General features: G+C 44.3%; 1 protein-coding gene across 4 annotated transcripts in view; it reads right to left on the reverse strand.

Annotated features, from left to right (window-relative positions):
- ZNF236 (zinc finger protein 236) overlaps positions 1 to 17,190 on the reverse strand; it is a 161,215-nt gene that overhangs the window by 142,407 nt on the left and 1,618 nt on the right. For 3 of the 4 annotated variants that reach the window (XM_019524231.1, XM_019524238.1, XM_019524212.1), the window contains exons 1-3: positions 16,910 to 17,169; positions 5,284 to 5,426; positions 2,008 to 2,172 (exon numbers count right to left, since the gene is read on the reverse strand). In XM_019524231.1, the coding sequence (XP_019379776.1) occupies positions 2,008 to 2,172; positions 5,284 to 5,310 (192 nt within the window). In that variant the 5' untranslated portion in view covers positions 5,311 to 5,426; positions 16,910 to 17,169. Of the gene's footprint in view, positions 1 to 2,007; positions 2,173 to 5,283; positions 5,427 to 16,909; positions 17,170 to 17,190 lie in introns of those variants that run through there. The other variant, XM_019524222.1, reaches the window with a different exon arrangement.

Here is a 17,190-nt window from a genome sequence, read left to right on the forward strand (position 1 = left end):
CCTTCCTCCCAAGCTATAATTCAAGCTATAATTTTATGAAAAAAGAAAAAGACTGCATAGACAATGGAAATTATAATTTAAAGAACATGGGCAGTGAAAAGCAATGTAGTGGCTTTTAATTCCACACAGTCCTTGAGGCCTTTAGTTCATAAACAACGGTACTCGATAGGAGGTGCGCTGATACATCCGTTCATATCATATTGGCACTGATAAAAGGAAAAATTGATATAATCGGCAAACGGCTTTTTTTTTGGTTGATGAGGCTGATAACGTCCCTGATAAATGGTGTGCGCATGCACACAGCCACAGCATGCATGCATGCAACCAGGAGTGCAGCCCAGCAGCTTGGAGAGTAGCGTCTGGACAGTAAGTTGGGGGGCGGGGGAGGTCATGTGGGTTGGGGAGGCAGATCAAGGCCCCTTCAGTGAGGGAGGGAGTGGAGCTAGGGCAGTGGCAGGTGTGGCCCAGCCACAATGGGGCAGGGGACGGAGCTGCTGGCTCGTCCAGGGAGCACGGGGTGGGGGGGGGCGACTCCCACCACTGTGCGCACCCCCAGGGGAGGCAAGGGGGCATGTACCCACCCCCAGATCTATGCATGGGGTGAGGGGAGGCGGCCACTGTGCACTCGGGGCTGGGGCAGCGCTTGAGCCAGGTGGGGTGAGTGGTGGTAGCCCTCCCAACACCACTGCCACACACCCTGCCCAGCCCAAGTGCAGCCACATGCAACAGACTGACGCAGCCCTGGCCCTGAGCGCACAGTAACCGCTCACCCTCAACCCATGCACAAAGCAGGGGGGTACACGCCCCTCATATTTCCCATGGGGGTGCGTGTAGGGGCAGGAGCCACCCCCACCCCTCCGCTGGCTCCATCCTGCACCCTGCCCCACCTTGGCTCGGCAGTGCCCGTCTCTGGCCCACTCCCTCCTGCAACGCTAGGGCCTCAATCTGCCCTGCACTCCCTACGCCCCTTCCCTCCAACAGACTTACCAGTCAGACGCTGCTCTCCAAGCTGCCGGGCTACATATCAGCAATTGGATCGGTACTGGGTGATATGGCTGGTCAATAATCAGCCATCAGTATCCGCTCAAAAAAATCTTGTTGGTGCACTCCTAGTACTCACAGAGCTTGTGTATAGTTACAGTGGACACTATTGGGCACTGTAATGGTGGAATATTAGTTAATACTGTATTTTCTCACATATCACATCCCTCAAAAGACGTGTGCCTTGTTTTGGGAAGGCAGAATGAAGAAAAAAAGATTTTTCCAGAGTCATGGCTGAATGCAGATTGGGGGAGCAGGGACAGAGTTTATTCCTTATACTCATCTTGCAAAGTCCATGGCAAACTTTAACCCAAGCCATAGCAAATTGGCAGCAGTTTTTTTGCTAAGCAAAAACTAGAACTTAAGCTGCAGAGTCAGAGAAACTGACAGTGCAGAAGACTCCCCTTCCCAGGCTCATGCAGGAGGTGGTGAAGGCAGCATGGCTCCCAGTGACCATTCAAGCATCCTCATGCCTCCGTTGTGGTGCAGAAATCAGTTCCCCATTTAAAAAACACACACCCACAATTTGGATGGCTATTTTTTGCAGAAAAAGGTGCATGTGATATGCAAGCAAATGTTGTGAGAGAGATATTTTTAAAAACTAATTGCTACTGTAAGAATGCCAGCCAATGAAAACTTTGTAATAAAAGACTGAAAAAGAACAGGAAACAGATAACATGATACAGATTACATGAATTTATGTTCTTCCCTTTATGCACAGCAGCCTAGCTAACAAATACGCAGAGTCACTTGCTCCAGAAGAACAGGATTGGATCAATTAGTTTAGATCATGCACCTCCATTTTTAGCCATCATTATTAGACTGCTTGTATTCTCTAGTATAAACTGTTATCTCTCTGCCTCATTTATTTCCCCCTTCCACCAAAACACAGCTCTAATTCTCAAATGTAACAGTCATGGTACACTCATCCTTGCAAAAATTAAAAAATAAAATTTAAATAGTTACCTCTTCTTTCTCATGTAGCATAATATGAGCTTTGAGACTAGCCACTCTGGAGAATTTTTTGTTGCACACAGGACATGTAGGATCTTCCCCATTGTGAGTACATTTGTGAAGTGTTAGGTTGAACTCCACATTAAATGACATTGGACACTGGTCACACCGATGAGGCTGGTTGTGGGAACAATCAAGATAAAGACATCAAACCTAACCTTTTTATACTAAGTATATGCACTAAAAGTATCTACACCATAATTAAAAACAAAACCGAGAATTCAAATACTCAAATCCAATGATAATCAGTTCAACTAAATACCTTCTTTACTCCATGACCTAAAATTCTCAAAAGAAGGAGAAATGAGGTGAGGGAAGGGGGAAGGCAGGACCTTGGTTTTTTGTTTTTTTTTCTTTTTACCAATTCAGTTGTTAATTTGTTTTTACGGAATGAAAAGAAAGAAGTGTGAAATGTCAGAAAAGATATAAAAGACTTTCTAAAGTTAAAAAACTCCCTTCTCAGCATCTACCAGTAATACGACTGGCCCTCTCTACATGTGCAGGTAAACACACAACTGGATCTAATGCAAGGGTGGGGCCAGATCTGGCCTGCCAACTGATTGTATCTGGCCTGCGGACAGGTAGCTGCAAAGTTTAGGCCGCAGACAGCTGGTGGCTCTAGCTGCTGAGGCAGGTGGGCACATCCTGGCTGTGTCCACAACTTATACCAGCTCCTGCCACACACCAGAATCAGAGCTGGGCAGGTGCTGGCCTCACCTGTGAATGCTCCTGGCAAGTTCCCACTGGGGACTGGGGTGACTGCCAGGGACCGCAGCTGACGCACCAATGCCAGTACCCGCCTGGTGCTGCTTCCAGCATTCATGGTGGGAACTAGTGTGAGGTGTGGATGGGTTTGGGGAGAGAGAAAAATGGTTTGGGTGTCCTGGTGGGGCTAGGCCTGGAGGTGGGGCTGGTGGCAGCAGTGAAGAAGAACCACAGGGCAGCCCCAGTGGCTGCAGCAAGAAGGGTCCTAGCAGCAGCGAAGGGAAGGCAGCCGTGCCCACCACCAGGTCCCACTTTTTCCTGGCACCAAGCAGCAGCTTCTGCCAAACAACCACTACCTCAATGCCCAGGCCACCACTAGCAAAGCCGGGCAGCAGCTCCAGCCCCTCTTTGGGGTGCAAGGGCAGCCTAGAGGTAGCACTGGTGGCGGCGGGGGCCCTGGCTGAGCTGCCCCTGCTGAAGCTGCTGCCCACCCATGCCCATACTAACTCCCTGCCCACCCACCTTCCCAAAGCCCCATCCCACACAGCTAAGCCCAAATAATTGCCTACCACTGATCTAATATGTAATCCACACAATCTTGCATTGCAGGAGGCGTGACTGTGGGATCACTCATTACATCCAACTGTGCCTTACTGTCGGTGCAGGACTCATTATATCCAATCCTGGGCTCTCCTTGAACGGCAGAAAGGCGGCTCTCACAACTGGAAGGCCCCTTTGCTCACGGGTTCCCAGCCATGGGGACCACAAGTAATCAGGACTGAGAGCCCTGCACCTAATGGGGTCTTGGTCCCAGCTACATGTGTGGCACAGCCAGGACCAAGAGGTCTGTCAGACCAAGAGCCCTGTAAGGTGTGGGGCTCAGTTCCAGGTAAGCGTGAGGCACAGCCGGGACCAAAAGCTCCATGCAGTCTCCCATACATGGGGGGTGTGTAGAGCACCCTGCGGCTGGGACAGTTCTATGACTTTAAGGCATGATAGTTAATCTGCATGTGTAGCCAGTCTAAATTTACTGTACAATTAACAATTTAATTGTACAGTAGACATCATGCGTAGGGGGATACAGAAAGAAGAATGAGATGTCAGAAAAGATATAAAGACTTGGTAACATTAAAAAGGATACTAAACTCCTTTTCCAGGTTCTACCAGCAATACAACCAAGAGAACAGTAATCCCTTTAAGAAAATTACACCTCCTTTATTCCACAGTCAACTTTTTTGCTGTCCAAAGCGTATATGTATTCAGTTTGCATTCTTAAAAAAAAAAATTCATTCTTTTCATTTTGTTTAAAAACATTGCTCCTAATATTCCTCACTGCTATCAAACTAGCCTAAAATTTAACTGACATTTCTTGTTTCCAAAAAGCCTTAATTGTAAACCTAATATTCTTCCCGTTTCTTCATTTGATTTACAAATCACAACTACATTATATTTCCATTTCACCCAGGATTCTTCTGTTTCCTTTAATAAACAAGGAGACAGAGAGTGAGCGAGATAGCAAGCAAGAAAAGAAAAACCAAGCAAGCATGTACTGTCCCTTACTTAAAATAATTCTAATAGATCAGCTGGCAAAATCTGCCAATGAAGTAATAACAACAAATGCTTCTTTCTGCTGGCAGCACAAATTGGCAGCTCAAAATCTAGAATTTTTTAAAAAATTGTCTATCAGTTTCCCCAGTCTACATAAACACTTTAAAGAGTCAATGGATTTGCAGCAGTTAAAAACTGAATAACTGGGAACAGATTCATTGCCAATTACTGTTCCCAGTAAGGTTTTGTGAATACTTTGGGCTACACCTGCAATGAATGGTAAGTGATAAGTTTTGTACAGGCAGTCCTGAGATTTACAACACAACTGGTTCCTGAAAACTGCGTCTTAAGTCGAAACGTTGCAACTCGGAACCAATTTTCTCATTAAAAAAATGTTATAAATGGGGGATTGGTTCCTGAACCAAGGCCCAATACTCTATTTTCACCAAAAATACCGCAAAATTTTTTACTCCATCAATTATAAATGAGTAATATAGCTAGATTAATCTATTTATATTGTAATAGCAATCATATTGATTTGGAAAGACTTCTTTGAGGTGACTTTGCTGGACTTTTTGAAAGGCTCTTGGCTGGAGTCTTCTCAGCAGTCTTGGTTGCAGGTTTTTCTGGAGTCTTGTCTACTTTCTTAAAGAAAGTGTCCAAGGAAGTTTGGACAGATGTTCTCCAGGGAGACGAGCGATGCAGCGAATTTGTTCGCTGGCGTGGCATCACATCAGACCAAATGCTGTAAAGTCGAAACTGACATCATAAAGTTGAAACAGGGTGTCAATTTATAAACATTGTAAGTCAAAACGTTGTAAGTCGAGGACTGCCTGTACAACTCTAAAGCACCTACAATACTTGCTTATCGGTGCCAATCCTGAGAACCTTTACACATTGCTTCCATCTCTACTATTATAATTCTGGATTTAACTTTTGATTTACTAAGTTTATTTAGATTTATTGAATACACACCTTGTCATTTCGCTCATGATCCTTCATGTGGCGCTGGAACTGTGTTTCTTTTGGAAAAGACAGCAAACAGACCTCACACTTATGGAAGTTAGGTACTTGGTAGGAATAATTAGTGTTCTCTGTATTCGGTGTCAGAACACCATCTACAAAATAAGCATTAAACATTTTTGGTCAAAAGTCATATTTTCAAATATTTAATTAGATTTGTTCAAAAAGCATTAAATACTTAAAAATACTTAAAAGCAAAGAACATGGCGGTCACTACATTCTACTTGAACTAGCATTACAGGATCTCAGGGATTGACAGGCTAATGACAGAAATGAATAAGCATACCAGGCCCTTTAATTGTCCTACCAATTTGTAGTCTCATAAACATATTCTTCCTGTTTTTTTAATTAAACAGCAACAGAGGACAGAGAATGACCCACAGAAACATAAAAAAGAAAAAGAACAATTAAGTTTTCAAACACAAAAATTATAGTAAACATTTATTTTTAACAATACTAAATTTAAAATAGTTGTTTTAGGTGATCTTTTAAGACGGCATAATTAGCATTTCTAAATGTATGCCACTACAAACTTCGGGGGGGGGGGGGTTGTTTGTTTGTTTGTTTGGGGGGGGGGGGTAACTGCCAATTCAGGCACCTTTTCTCTCCCTAACTTAGGTCACTGCAAACCTCGCTGTTTCACCAGTTGCATTGATAGCTGTACAAAATACTGATTGTTCAATTTTCAGATATGCATAAAAATACAAATCAGATTGTGCTTGCATTTTATATTCAAAGAAGAAATTAAGATTTTCTAAATCCACTTGAATTAAGACCCCATCATCCAACTGTCTTGATGTGGGCACTCCCAAGCCCACATACATCACAAAACAATGTTTAAAGAGTATTTCCCAGAATGGTCAGAGTTTTCTTGACCCCACCTTCCACCTAAAAGATTCTTTAAAATCATTTTCAACCTCTTATCCTCCCAGCTCCAAAGCAATTTAAATAAATATTAAAAATTTGGACAAATTCACATAAATAGAAAAGTTTTCTTTGGCTTTATACTGAACCAAATATGTAGCTGGGAAAGATGTTGGGAAAGATGCTAGACAAGCTTTGGGCCAAAAATGCATTTCTCAAAACTATCTAGGTTGCCCAATAAAAAGGCTGTTACTAAATATATGCTTCTCACATATTGCTTGGATCATCAGGGATACTACAACACTACTTGCAGAAGTTTCTTAGTTAACATCTTTGAAAACTATATTAATAAAACTGAAAATTCAGCTGACCCACAGTGAATGCACATATCTTCCTTTGAACTAAACTTTTTTGATACAATACAAGAAACACAACACAAGTTTAAGAGGTAGGATGGAAGACCCAGGACACTGACAGACATGCAGCTCCCCATTGTAACTCATGGAGCTTAACATAAAGTGCCAAGAGTTACAGTGACTCCTCCCAACCCAGACATTCCCTATTTGCTCAGGAGGGGGAGGGAACAAAGAAGAAGGGGAAAAAAAAGACAGCTACATCTAGGAGCGGATCCAGCAGAGCCTCTCTCCCCTAGCTACTCCCCCTGCCCCCAGCTCCAGTGCCTTCTTCAAGTTGGGATGGGGAGACCTTAGGGGAAGCTTCAGGACCTCCAGTGGGTCTCCAATCCACCTATCCTCCCTCCCCCAAGCACAGGCAGGGCAAACCCCAGACTGGAGCTCCCTCCATTGCCTACTCCCCACCCCAGGCCTGAAGTCAGCACTGGGGGCAGGGCTCAGTGATGCAGCCCAGCCCTGCCCACATGCAAGGACACACAAAAGTTAATGAAGGTGCTCAGCTTTGGAGTGCCTTCATCTGAGCCCTCATTAAATGAGGGTTAATTTGTCATGCAAATCAGGGACTTTCAAAGTGCTCTGCAGCTATGCACTTCTGTCAAGACACAGCTGTAGAATGCTTTCAGAGGGCAAAACGCACAACAAATATCACCTGTTAGCACCCTCAGTGATTTCTATTTCATATGCAAGAAAGCCACAAAAGCCACCAAAATAAAAGACAGGCAGCTCCTTAGGGAGTTTACATGTCTGGGCTTTGCTGGTGGTGGTTATACTTTTTGGCTTGTTTTTCCTTCCACTTCCAGAAGAGAAAGAACTCCCTGTGACTCTAACAAATGAACTAAGTAAAATGCTATTTCCTACTTCTAATCAAAACAATCCTCAAGACTAGTAACATAGATTCCAACTACTACAAAGATAATTTCCACCCCCATCCACTCTCCCTCCCTCATCCCCAACAAAAGGGCTCCACAACTTCAAAAAAGTTGCTCATGGTAACACCTCTAGGACAGAGTTTTTCAGTAGCAAATCTCTAACTAGGAACACAAACCCATCAAGAAATCAGGATAAACTAAGATATAAACCTCTCCAGGGGAAGGTGAGAATCCATCTCTATTTGCTTAGCCATGTTCTCAGAACACTACAGCCTGCATTCATGAAGGTGCTTAACTAGATGGCCCCAGAAGTCTCTTCCAAGCCTATGACTCTAATAGGACCAATGAAATATACAATTCTTACTAATTTCTCCTTCACATAAATGTATTTATAACTAAGAGAAAAATAATAAGTAAAAGATGTCAACCCTTCATAAACTTAAATCTAATGGACATAGATATTACTTATTCTTATCTAGCTGTACATTCACTATAACTTACAAATACCACCAGTAACAACAGCTTTTTCCATTGCTGAAGTAGTCACAACTCTTAAAAAGCCTAACATAGCATATCTCAGATTGCAAGGGATAGTTATTCAACTGTACTTGGGATAGCACACTTGTTTATTATACACCACTTGAGTAAGACCAGTTACCAGTACATCAATCTTTACTAGTAAGATACAGGAATGAGAAAGCAGAAGCAAAAACTTCCTAGTACTTGCAACAGATGGATCACTTGGATAGTTAGGAACATGGGACTGGCAGGGACTTAAGACAAAGAATTTTCCTCTCTCCAGAGAGAAGGAAGCAAGTAGTTTTCAATACAAGTGAAAAATAAAGTAAAAGCTGACTACTAAAAAGTGATCTAATTAATTCAAACAGGACCCATCCTCTACCAAGTAAAGCTGCCCCAATCATCAAGCATTCATTTGGCAGATAAAAAGACCAAAATACTAAACTAATTCTCCAAACAGCTGAGCTAGTCAATACACAGGAGTTAAGAGATAATCAAGTGGTAGGAATATGCTAGGCTTCTAATTTAACCATACAGAGAAATGATAGCCAAGTAGGATAAGCTGTGCCAAGTTTTACTTTGAATACAATGGTGTTTTTTTTAAGTATTTTCCATCAAGATCTATAATAGCATGTATTTGTCAGCAATTAGTTACCTGCTTCCAAAATTCACCAAAGCTTCAAAGTGATATTACAATCAATTATACAAAAATGAAGTTACAGTAGCCTTAATCCTGATATTTATTTAGTAAAGCCTAGTATTTATTTAATAAGAAGGAAAAATGGGATGGCTGCAGTTTGAAGTAGGCAGCTGAGGTAGCAATAGCCATAGGAAAATAAGCAGCCAGAGGAAACCAAAAATAAAGGCTACAATGTTGCAAGGTAGGTGCAGCTGTAAGACAGTGGGACAGAGCTCCAGACAAACAGAAAAGCAAACTTCAGCAGATGAGGGCAGCCTGCTCATTAAGCTGAGGGAAGCCACCTGAAGCTGGTCAGGGGATCACCTGACCAGAAGAGGCAGAGCCCTGGGAGATATAAACTCAGCTCCTGAGCCAAAGCAGGTAGGCTAGTTTAGGCTGTACTTTTAGGGAAAGAGCTACTAGCACAGACAGGGCTGAGAGACTATGGTGAGTAGGCTCAAGAGAACCAGAGCTGGGGAAAGTACAAGTTAACACAGGGGGTGGGCAATTATTTTGGCCTGTGGGCCACTTAATGAGTTTTGATAAGCTGTTGAGGGCTGTACACAAAATATTTCAGAAAGCTATAATTTTAGCAAGTTAAATTTAAAAAAATCATGTACTAAAAACCAAATATCTACTTTTTTAAAACTTTATCTTAAAAATATTTTGGTCCTCATTTATGTTTCTGAATAGCATATATGGAGGTGATTGCATAATAGCTCAAATAAAGGATTACTCTTGTATATTGTGTGGGAGGGGGAATGTCGGGGGGTGTGAAAAGCTGCCCACACTAGGTCTTGGGAGCCAGCTGGGGTGGGGTGGGGAGGGGAGGGGTGGGGCTAGGGGGCACAGATAGCAGAGCTTGCCTGGGTGATACAGTGCTGGTGTAGTCTGCCCCCTATCTGGCCTACAGCACTACACACCATGCCAAGCCCCAGCTGTTCCCACCCAAGTTAGCCAGTGCCACACTCCTAGCCATACCAGTCTTGTGCTGGGCAGCCCCTGCTCCTGCCTTGACAAACAGGGCTCTGGCTCCCAGCTGCCTTCACCTGCTCACTGCATCAGATGCACACAGTGGATAGAAGGTGGCCAGTAGCTGGAGCTCTGTGTGCTGGGGCAGGAGCTGCCTGGCTGTAGCTTCCCCAAAGCAGAACAGTGCAGAAGGAGGAGCTGCTGCTGGAGGTACGGGAAGCCAAGCAGAACTCAGGTGGCTGCAGCAACACTAGGAAGCTGTGGATGCTGGCCGGGGCTGGAGCAGTGTTGTTGGTGGGTTCAGGGAAGCATAGCCCAGGGCAGGGGTCAGCCCCTTGCAGGACGGACCCCTTACAGGGCTTCCACTGCAGTGGCAGCTGTGGACTGGATACAATCAATTAGTGGGCTGGATCTGGTCCAGGGGCCATATTTTGCCCACCCCTGGCCTAACAGAACAGGAACCTGGAGACTGTGGAAACTGATGATGGGATTGCTGTAGACTGATGAAGACTGGCTTGGGGCTGTAGGGATGGACAGGACGCCATGTGACAGGATACCTGGAAACACTCTGGGTTCCAAGCTCTGCAATAAACAAAGTCATGACTGAGCTTAGGCTGAGGGCCAAGGCCCAAACAAAAAGCGATGAGGGCACAAGGGCCAGAGGTACTAACTGATGGTGACTGACAACTGTGAGACACACAGGTGTGGATTTGGGGGAGGCTGAAGGCCACAACTAACACCCTGAAGGCAATTTAGTGCCTTTTGAGGCACAGAAAGGCCAGTAAGGCCATAAGTGGTACCAGCAAGGCACAGAATTGTGTGACAAAGGGTCCAGAGAAGGACAGGGCTAAGAATCTGGCTAGGTCAATTTAAAGCCAATCAAGCTTATCTCAGGATTCAGGTATAGCATCCCAATTCCTACACATCAAGCCACAGCAGGTGAAACAACAGGGAGAATACACCAAGGAGCTGGATTGGCCACCAAGGAGTGGCATGACTTCCCTTGGAGTCAGACTTGCAACAGATGCATACATTCCTACTGCTAAAAACTAACATTTCAAAACTATGTTAGTAATGATTATATCTTGTAAATCAATGGAATATGAGATGCACATGGAAACTGATTTATAAAGGGACAAAGAGGTTTAAGGTATTATGTGAGAGAGTCTCAGAGTGGTCCCCAGGAAGCTCTGGGTAGGTAGAAAAGCATACTTTTGTTGCTGAGGCCATGTTGAAGACAAGCCTCCCTGCCTAAAGGTGGATCACTTGGCCTACAAAGATAAGGAAGAGGAAGCTTGTTTGTTTTGGGGGGGGGGGTTAATCATCAAGAACTTCTTTTACTATATTCCTTTAGAGTAAAAACAATGCATTTTGGAGGTCTCTGCAAACACAAACTGTCTACCTTTTTTCTCACATCTACATATCTCCTAGAACATTGAACTGCAAACCAGATCATTAACACCTTCAAGAACATCCTGGAATAGGATGAATTTAAACTATAAGGGGAATCTGAAGAACTATGATTAAGCCTTGGGGACAAATAAATACATTTGTTGAGTTGCAGCTTTCAGGAACAGGAAAGGGTACTAGACCTTTCTACTATAGTGTATGCTCCCAAACTGAAGATCCCAAGACTAAAGCATAGCATTTACACTTGGTTCAGGAGTTTAAACCAAGGAATTCAGAAGCCTGATCACTTCAATAGTGTGCCTACATAAAAGCTGGCAAATAACTGAGCGCTGCATGAGGGGGGGGAAATACAAATCCAAGTAAATGTTATCCTTTAAAATAAACAGATAATGTGACAGACTAGAAAAATCACGATGAATCACTATTGTTAAAGCTTTGGACAACTTTTCCCAACACTTATATAAGTGATTAAAAGTAGTGCCACATTCACTGCAATTTGAAGGAATAGTATTACTTCCTCCTTGTTTATAGCTGCATTTAGTATAAGGGATTAACTTAAGAGAACTTGAGTTTAAAAAAAAAAGAAAAAAAAATATGAGAGATCTCTCACTAGGGCTGTTGTTCCAGCTTTTACTTTCTGGTATCACTCTTTGCCCTTCTATAGAGTGTCTATTCCTACACTGTTTTCATCTTCCGTTGTCTTGTTCTTTCAATCACTTGTGAGCTGCTTCCTCTTTTCCCTATTATGATTTTCACATAAAATGAGGTATAAAATTGAAAATGTCCAAATGTTTTATTTCCATTCATTATGAAGCCCATTATCAATATGACAATAAATCTCATTCATACCAGCCTGTTAGGAATAAGAACATATTTATGATTTAAGTCCTAAAATAGTCTGTGAAGAGTACACATTAAAAAAAAGTAATGCTTCTATGAATGCTTGAACTTGCGTGTAGAAAAAAATTATGCAATCCACTTTGGGACTATTTTTGCTTGAAAACAGCTGCTGAATTTAAACAGCCAGTCCACATTTGATACTGAATTAGCATAATTATTTCATAAATTTAGAGAAGATTCATATGTATGATATATGAGCACACTCTAAACCAGACAACCTTTTCCAGCTAAACATCCAAATGACACACCTGGGTCAGAGGCAGGCCACAGATGGACTCTAGGACTTGCCCCTGCCAGCACTTCTCCCCATGGCAGCACAGGGAGAGTACCTGTTGCCAAAATACCATCTCCATGAGCCAGGTCCAATGGTCCCATGAAGCTGACCCTCTTAACCTTTATACTTGGTACATAGTATCTTTGCACCTGGGCATTTTAAAAGAAAGGACACTTGGTTCAGTCACCAGAAAGCTAGCCAGAAGCAACTAAGCTCAGTCTGAGTAGAGGGAAGATGGGAAGGAAAGAGAGACAGTCTTCAATCTTCTAAAAGATACTTTGTAATCAGCATTCTGGGACACAATTTGAGACTGGGATTTCTCTTCCACCTGTCAGAAACTACTGACTATTATTACCACTCCACCAAAATAAAGTATACAGGAAGGGGAGGACCACTTGAGCATCACTGTGTTTTACTTTTAGCCAACCAGAGGAGCACCTCATCTGCAAAACATGATTAGCTATTCCAATAAGCATTTCTCTTTGTTACCTGTTCCTCCTCCTCTGCATCCCAAAAAACAAGCCTAGGAAATTCACTGAGAGAAAGCTTAATTCATTTTAGAGTTTAATTTAAAATGGAGTTGAAGAGTGCCTGATAGTACCGTCTTCCCTTCCAGAATACTGAATTATGAACTTGATAACCCAAAATTTCTAAAAATAAGGATACAATAGTAGTACCCTGCCCTTTTTGAGTAATGACCCAATCCAGACACTACACATAAACACACATTTTCCAGAACACTCAGGGAATAGGCCATAGGACTGGGGACCTACCTAAATCATGGTGGAAGTTCATGGTGCAGTGGCACTTTTAATCGTATTCTTTTTGCCATGCTCCTCCCCCACCCAAATGACCAAGAGGCAAAAACCACAACATTAATTGCCTCTCAGCCACTTAGTGGCTGGGGGAAGGGCACAGCAAAAATAGCAAAATTATAAGGTGCTGCTGCACCACAAACTTCTGCCATGATTTAGGTAGGTCCTGACACGACTCCTGTTAAGAGCCCAATGCCTTTTCTTTGCCAAGGCTAATTTTACATTTAGGTGACCTATTTTGAACAGAAACTAGCTACCTCTACTCTACATTCAAGTACTGAAGCCAGTCCACAACCCCAATGCCATCCTGATTTTACAATCCCTTCACCCTTACACGCAGGTTTTTATTTAATGTTACACTTCCACATACCAATAAGTCAAGGGTGTCAAACTCAAAGAAAGGAGACATAGGGCCAGGCCATGGGTCAAACTGGACCCAGAGACTGGCCTTGTGCATGTCCTGGAGTAGTCAGAGTGGGTGCCACAGGCAGTGCAGTTCTGCTGCAGCCACTCCAAGGCTGTGCTGCAGCTTGGGAAGCGCTGGCCAAGGCCACCCCATCCTGACCACTTCAATCACTTCCTCCACGTGTGATAAAGACAAAACAGCTGGTGCAACTCAGATGGCTGCTCACACCATCCCTGCTCCTGCCCCTGGAGCCCCAGAGGGGCTCATTGGTTGGATGGAAGTCCTGCCTGCCTCCCACAGGGCCAGGGGCACAGTGCCCAGACAGGGAAACAGGAGCTGAATGAATGAACACAAGCAACTACTAGCATGCAGCACTACCTTCCCTGCAACTGCCCCCTGCTTCAAACACATGGTGCAATGACCCAAGGGGATTGTGGGGAACCTCAGCCTCTCTCCTCCTCAGGTGCCCTCTGCAGACACCCCATGCCACATCCCATCTGCAATGGAGGGTTCCTTATAGGCTCTGTTGTATGGCCCAGTGCCCCACCCTGTGCTGTCCCTGTGCTGTTACTGCCCCACAATCCTGGGGTCCCCAAGGAGACCAGCTGGGAGCTGCACAGACAGGGCACATGGGCAGGAATATGGGATGTGTCCATAGACAGGTGGACAGTTGCATCTGGGGCCAGGGCCCAGGGAAGAGCCGCAATCTGCTTCTGATGCACTCCTGCTCATGGAACCCACATCCATTGCTTGGCCATGTGGGCAGCAGATCGTAGCTCTGCCTCAGGCCTTGTCCCCACTCTGTCACCAACCCAAGACCCTGTACCATGATCCCATCCTTGTCACTATCCCTCAAGCCCATCCCACTCCCAAAACCTGCAGCTCCATTCCACATATGGAGTTTTGGTGAGCTGCTGTGCATGGAAAGGCAGGGGAGGTGCTGACCCAACCCATGACAGCTCAGCAAAATTTCCTATGTGGCCCACGGGCCCAAATAATTGCCCACCCCTGTCTTAGAGGCTGGGGACCATACACCGCAGGGGGCCACAATACCAAGGCCACAGCCCTCCCTCACTTTCCTGGCTACAAGCTGGGGGCAACTCCCCCACCCCAACTGTTGTACCATGTACATGGGGACCACCACTGCAGGCTGCATGGGTCCACCCTGCAGTGCCCTGCCCCTGGCAAGAAAAGGGAGGGGAGCCCACAGATTCTGGAGCAATGAGGGAAGTAGTGACAAGGAAGAGCCCAGGGGCACAGATTAACCCTTCATGTGCCTCCTATGGCCCACAGCCTAGCAGTTAGACAGCCCTAGACTAGATCACCCCTGGAGGTCCCTTCCAACTCTACTTTCCTACAACTTTGTGATTCATTCTTCAATAATAGCTGCACTGTGAACACAGCCTAAGTAGATGCTGATAATTCCCAGTCACTACTGACAGTTCCAGGGTGGAAAAGTTAAAAATACACAGAAAGGTTTGATTTTTGCTGAACCAATGTTCTGGATGGGCAGAACATGGGCAACCTAACCTCTGTGTAATGAAGTTGCTAGTCCTTTCACTTTCTAATCTAAGCATTTGCAAACATAGCTTTTCAAGATAAACTAATAAAATCCACTTTTCCCAGTTTCAAAATAGCTTCAATATCTCTTCTGTGGTTAGCCTGTAGTTAGCAGCAAAATGAAACAAATAAGACTGGTCATTTTCTCTTCTCCTTTTAATTAGGGGTGCACCAATAAAGATTTTCTTGGCTGATACCGATAGCCAATTATTCACCATCAGCCAGTACCACCCCGATAACTAATTTACAGAAATACAGCAAGGCAGCATGGAGAACAGCTCCCTGCAGGTATGTCTGTAGAAGGGAAGGGGCATGGGAGGGGCAGACCAAGGCCCCAACGGTGAGGGAGGGAGTGGGGCAGGGGGCTGGGGGTACTGCCTAGTGAGGGCAGTGAATGGGACCCTGGCGCTGGGGCAGGGAGAGGGACAGAGCTGCAGGCAGCTTGTCTGGGGTGGGGGTGGGGGGTCAGTTTCCCGGTGCTTAAAAATGGCAGCAGCAGTGCTTGAACTAAAGCTTGTCAAATGAGCTTTAGTTCAAGCGCTGCCTCTACCATTTTTAAGCACAGAAATAGAGCAGAGCCAAGTGGGGCAAGGGTGAAGATGGGCTGCCTGCTGTGGGCTCAGGGCTCTCCGCCCTGCTGTCTTTGTTCCAGGAGCCACACGCTGGCTGCACGTCCTCTGCCCACGCAGCAGCAGGAGACGCAACTCGCTTTCCTTACTGCTGCCAGGTGGGCAGGGGATGAGCACCTGTACACAGCTGCCAGGGCAAAGGCAGCAGAGCACAGAGCCCCAAACTCGCACCTCTGAGGGTGCACACATCCATGTGCACATGTGCGGCTGCACACATGCACATGGCATCCAGAGGGGCCCTGGCCAGAAGATGCATTATATTTATTGGTGACATTATTGGCTACACTGGCCAAAAAAAGCTGATGTTAATTTTCCCCTTATCAATGCCAATCTGATATGGCACCGATATATCGGTGAACCTCTAACTTTCAATTACTTTCTAAATCTTCAGAATCATGTCAAATTTACACTGCCAGTTAGGAGGTACAAGCAACAGACGAGATTATATATCTAGAAGGAAAAAGCCAGGGAAAAATTAGGTTTGGAGTGGAACAGATTAATAAAGATCGCATTTTCTTTCCCTTAAACTTGAACCAATTATGAGGCATAAAGACACAGTAAAGCAACCCTCACAGCTACTAAGAAGTTGGACAGCCCTGATCTAGTTGAACCCCTACTGGAGGCAGACACAAACGCCCACTTAAACAGGAGAAATTTCCAAGTTTGCATCAAGGAAAAATGTTAAACAAACTCTCCCATTCCAGCAAAAATAACAGTTTATATAGCCTCAACTTTACCAAGTAACTATGATCAGAGCCCTATGGAAAGTCTCTGTAATAATGCCTAGGAATAAAATCCAGTAAAAATTATCCTGTGTTCCCACTATGTAGCCGTAAGTGTCATTACTAGGACCACTCTCTTTCCTGGTCATGTCTAACTCTAGTTAGAACTAGTAAGTATATTTTCAATTTCAGTCCAAGAGCCACAAAGTTTATTTCTGAATTCCAGTCATTTTTTTAATAAAAAACTCAAAGCATAACAGAAATCTTGATTTATAAAGCTACTCTTAATCCAAAATGTATGAATGTCACTCAATATCAATGCAGGTTTCTCTTCTGACTTCATAAACATATGGCATTCCCATCCTCTCCAATCCAAGAGTGCTGTGCAGCTCAGGTTTCAGTGCTCATTGTATTTTAGCCTTTAAAATAGCACACTTTGTTCAAAGTAGGTTATTTAAACAGTAACTCTGTTTTGTACTCGTTTTTTTGTTTTTTTAATTTTAACCTAGGCAGTTTGCATCACTCAATCCAAGTCAAATACATTACTTTGAAAAGATCAAGGGGTCTCAACAGATAAACTGCGATGGATTCTCTGCCACGTTCCGCTCCCTTTGCTCTACTGGTGAGAAGAAGCTGGTGAGAAGAATTACCTTCAAATCTTCTGCCAGAATCCCTGCAAAAAGTGGAGCAAAAACAAACTGCTTCATTCCTTCCTATGGCACAGAGAGTAGTACACCAGATGTGGCTGGACTGCACTGCAGCGGAAACCCAGTGGCTAAAACTAAGTACTGGATCTCAGGTATTTTTTTTTTTTTTTTTTTTTACCA

Source organism: Gavialis gangeticus, unplaced genomic scaffold (genome assembly GCF_001723915.1).
Source record: "Gavialis gangeticus isolate Ggan-Ray unplaced genomic scaffold, GavGan_comp1, whole genome shotgun sequence".
NCBI classification, from domain to species: Eukaryota; Metazoa; Chordata; order Crocodylia; family Gavialidae; genus Gavialis; species Gavialis gangeticus.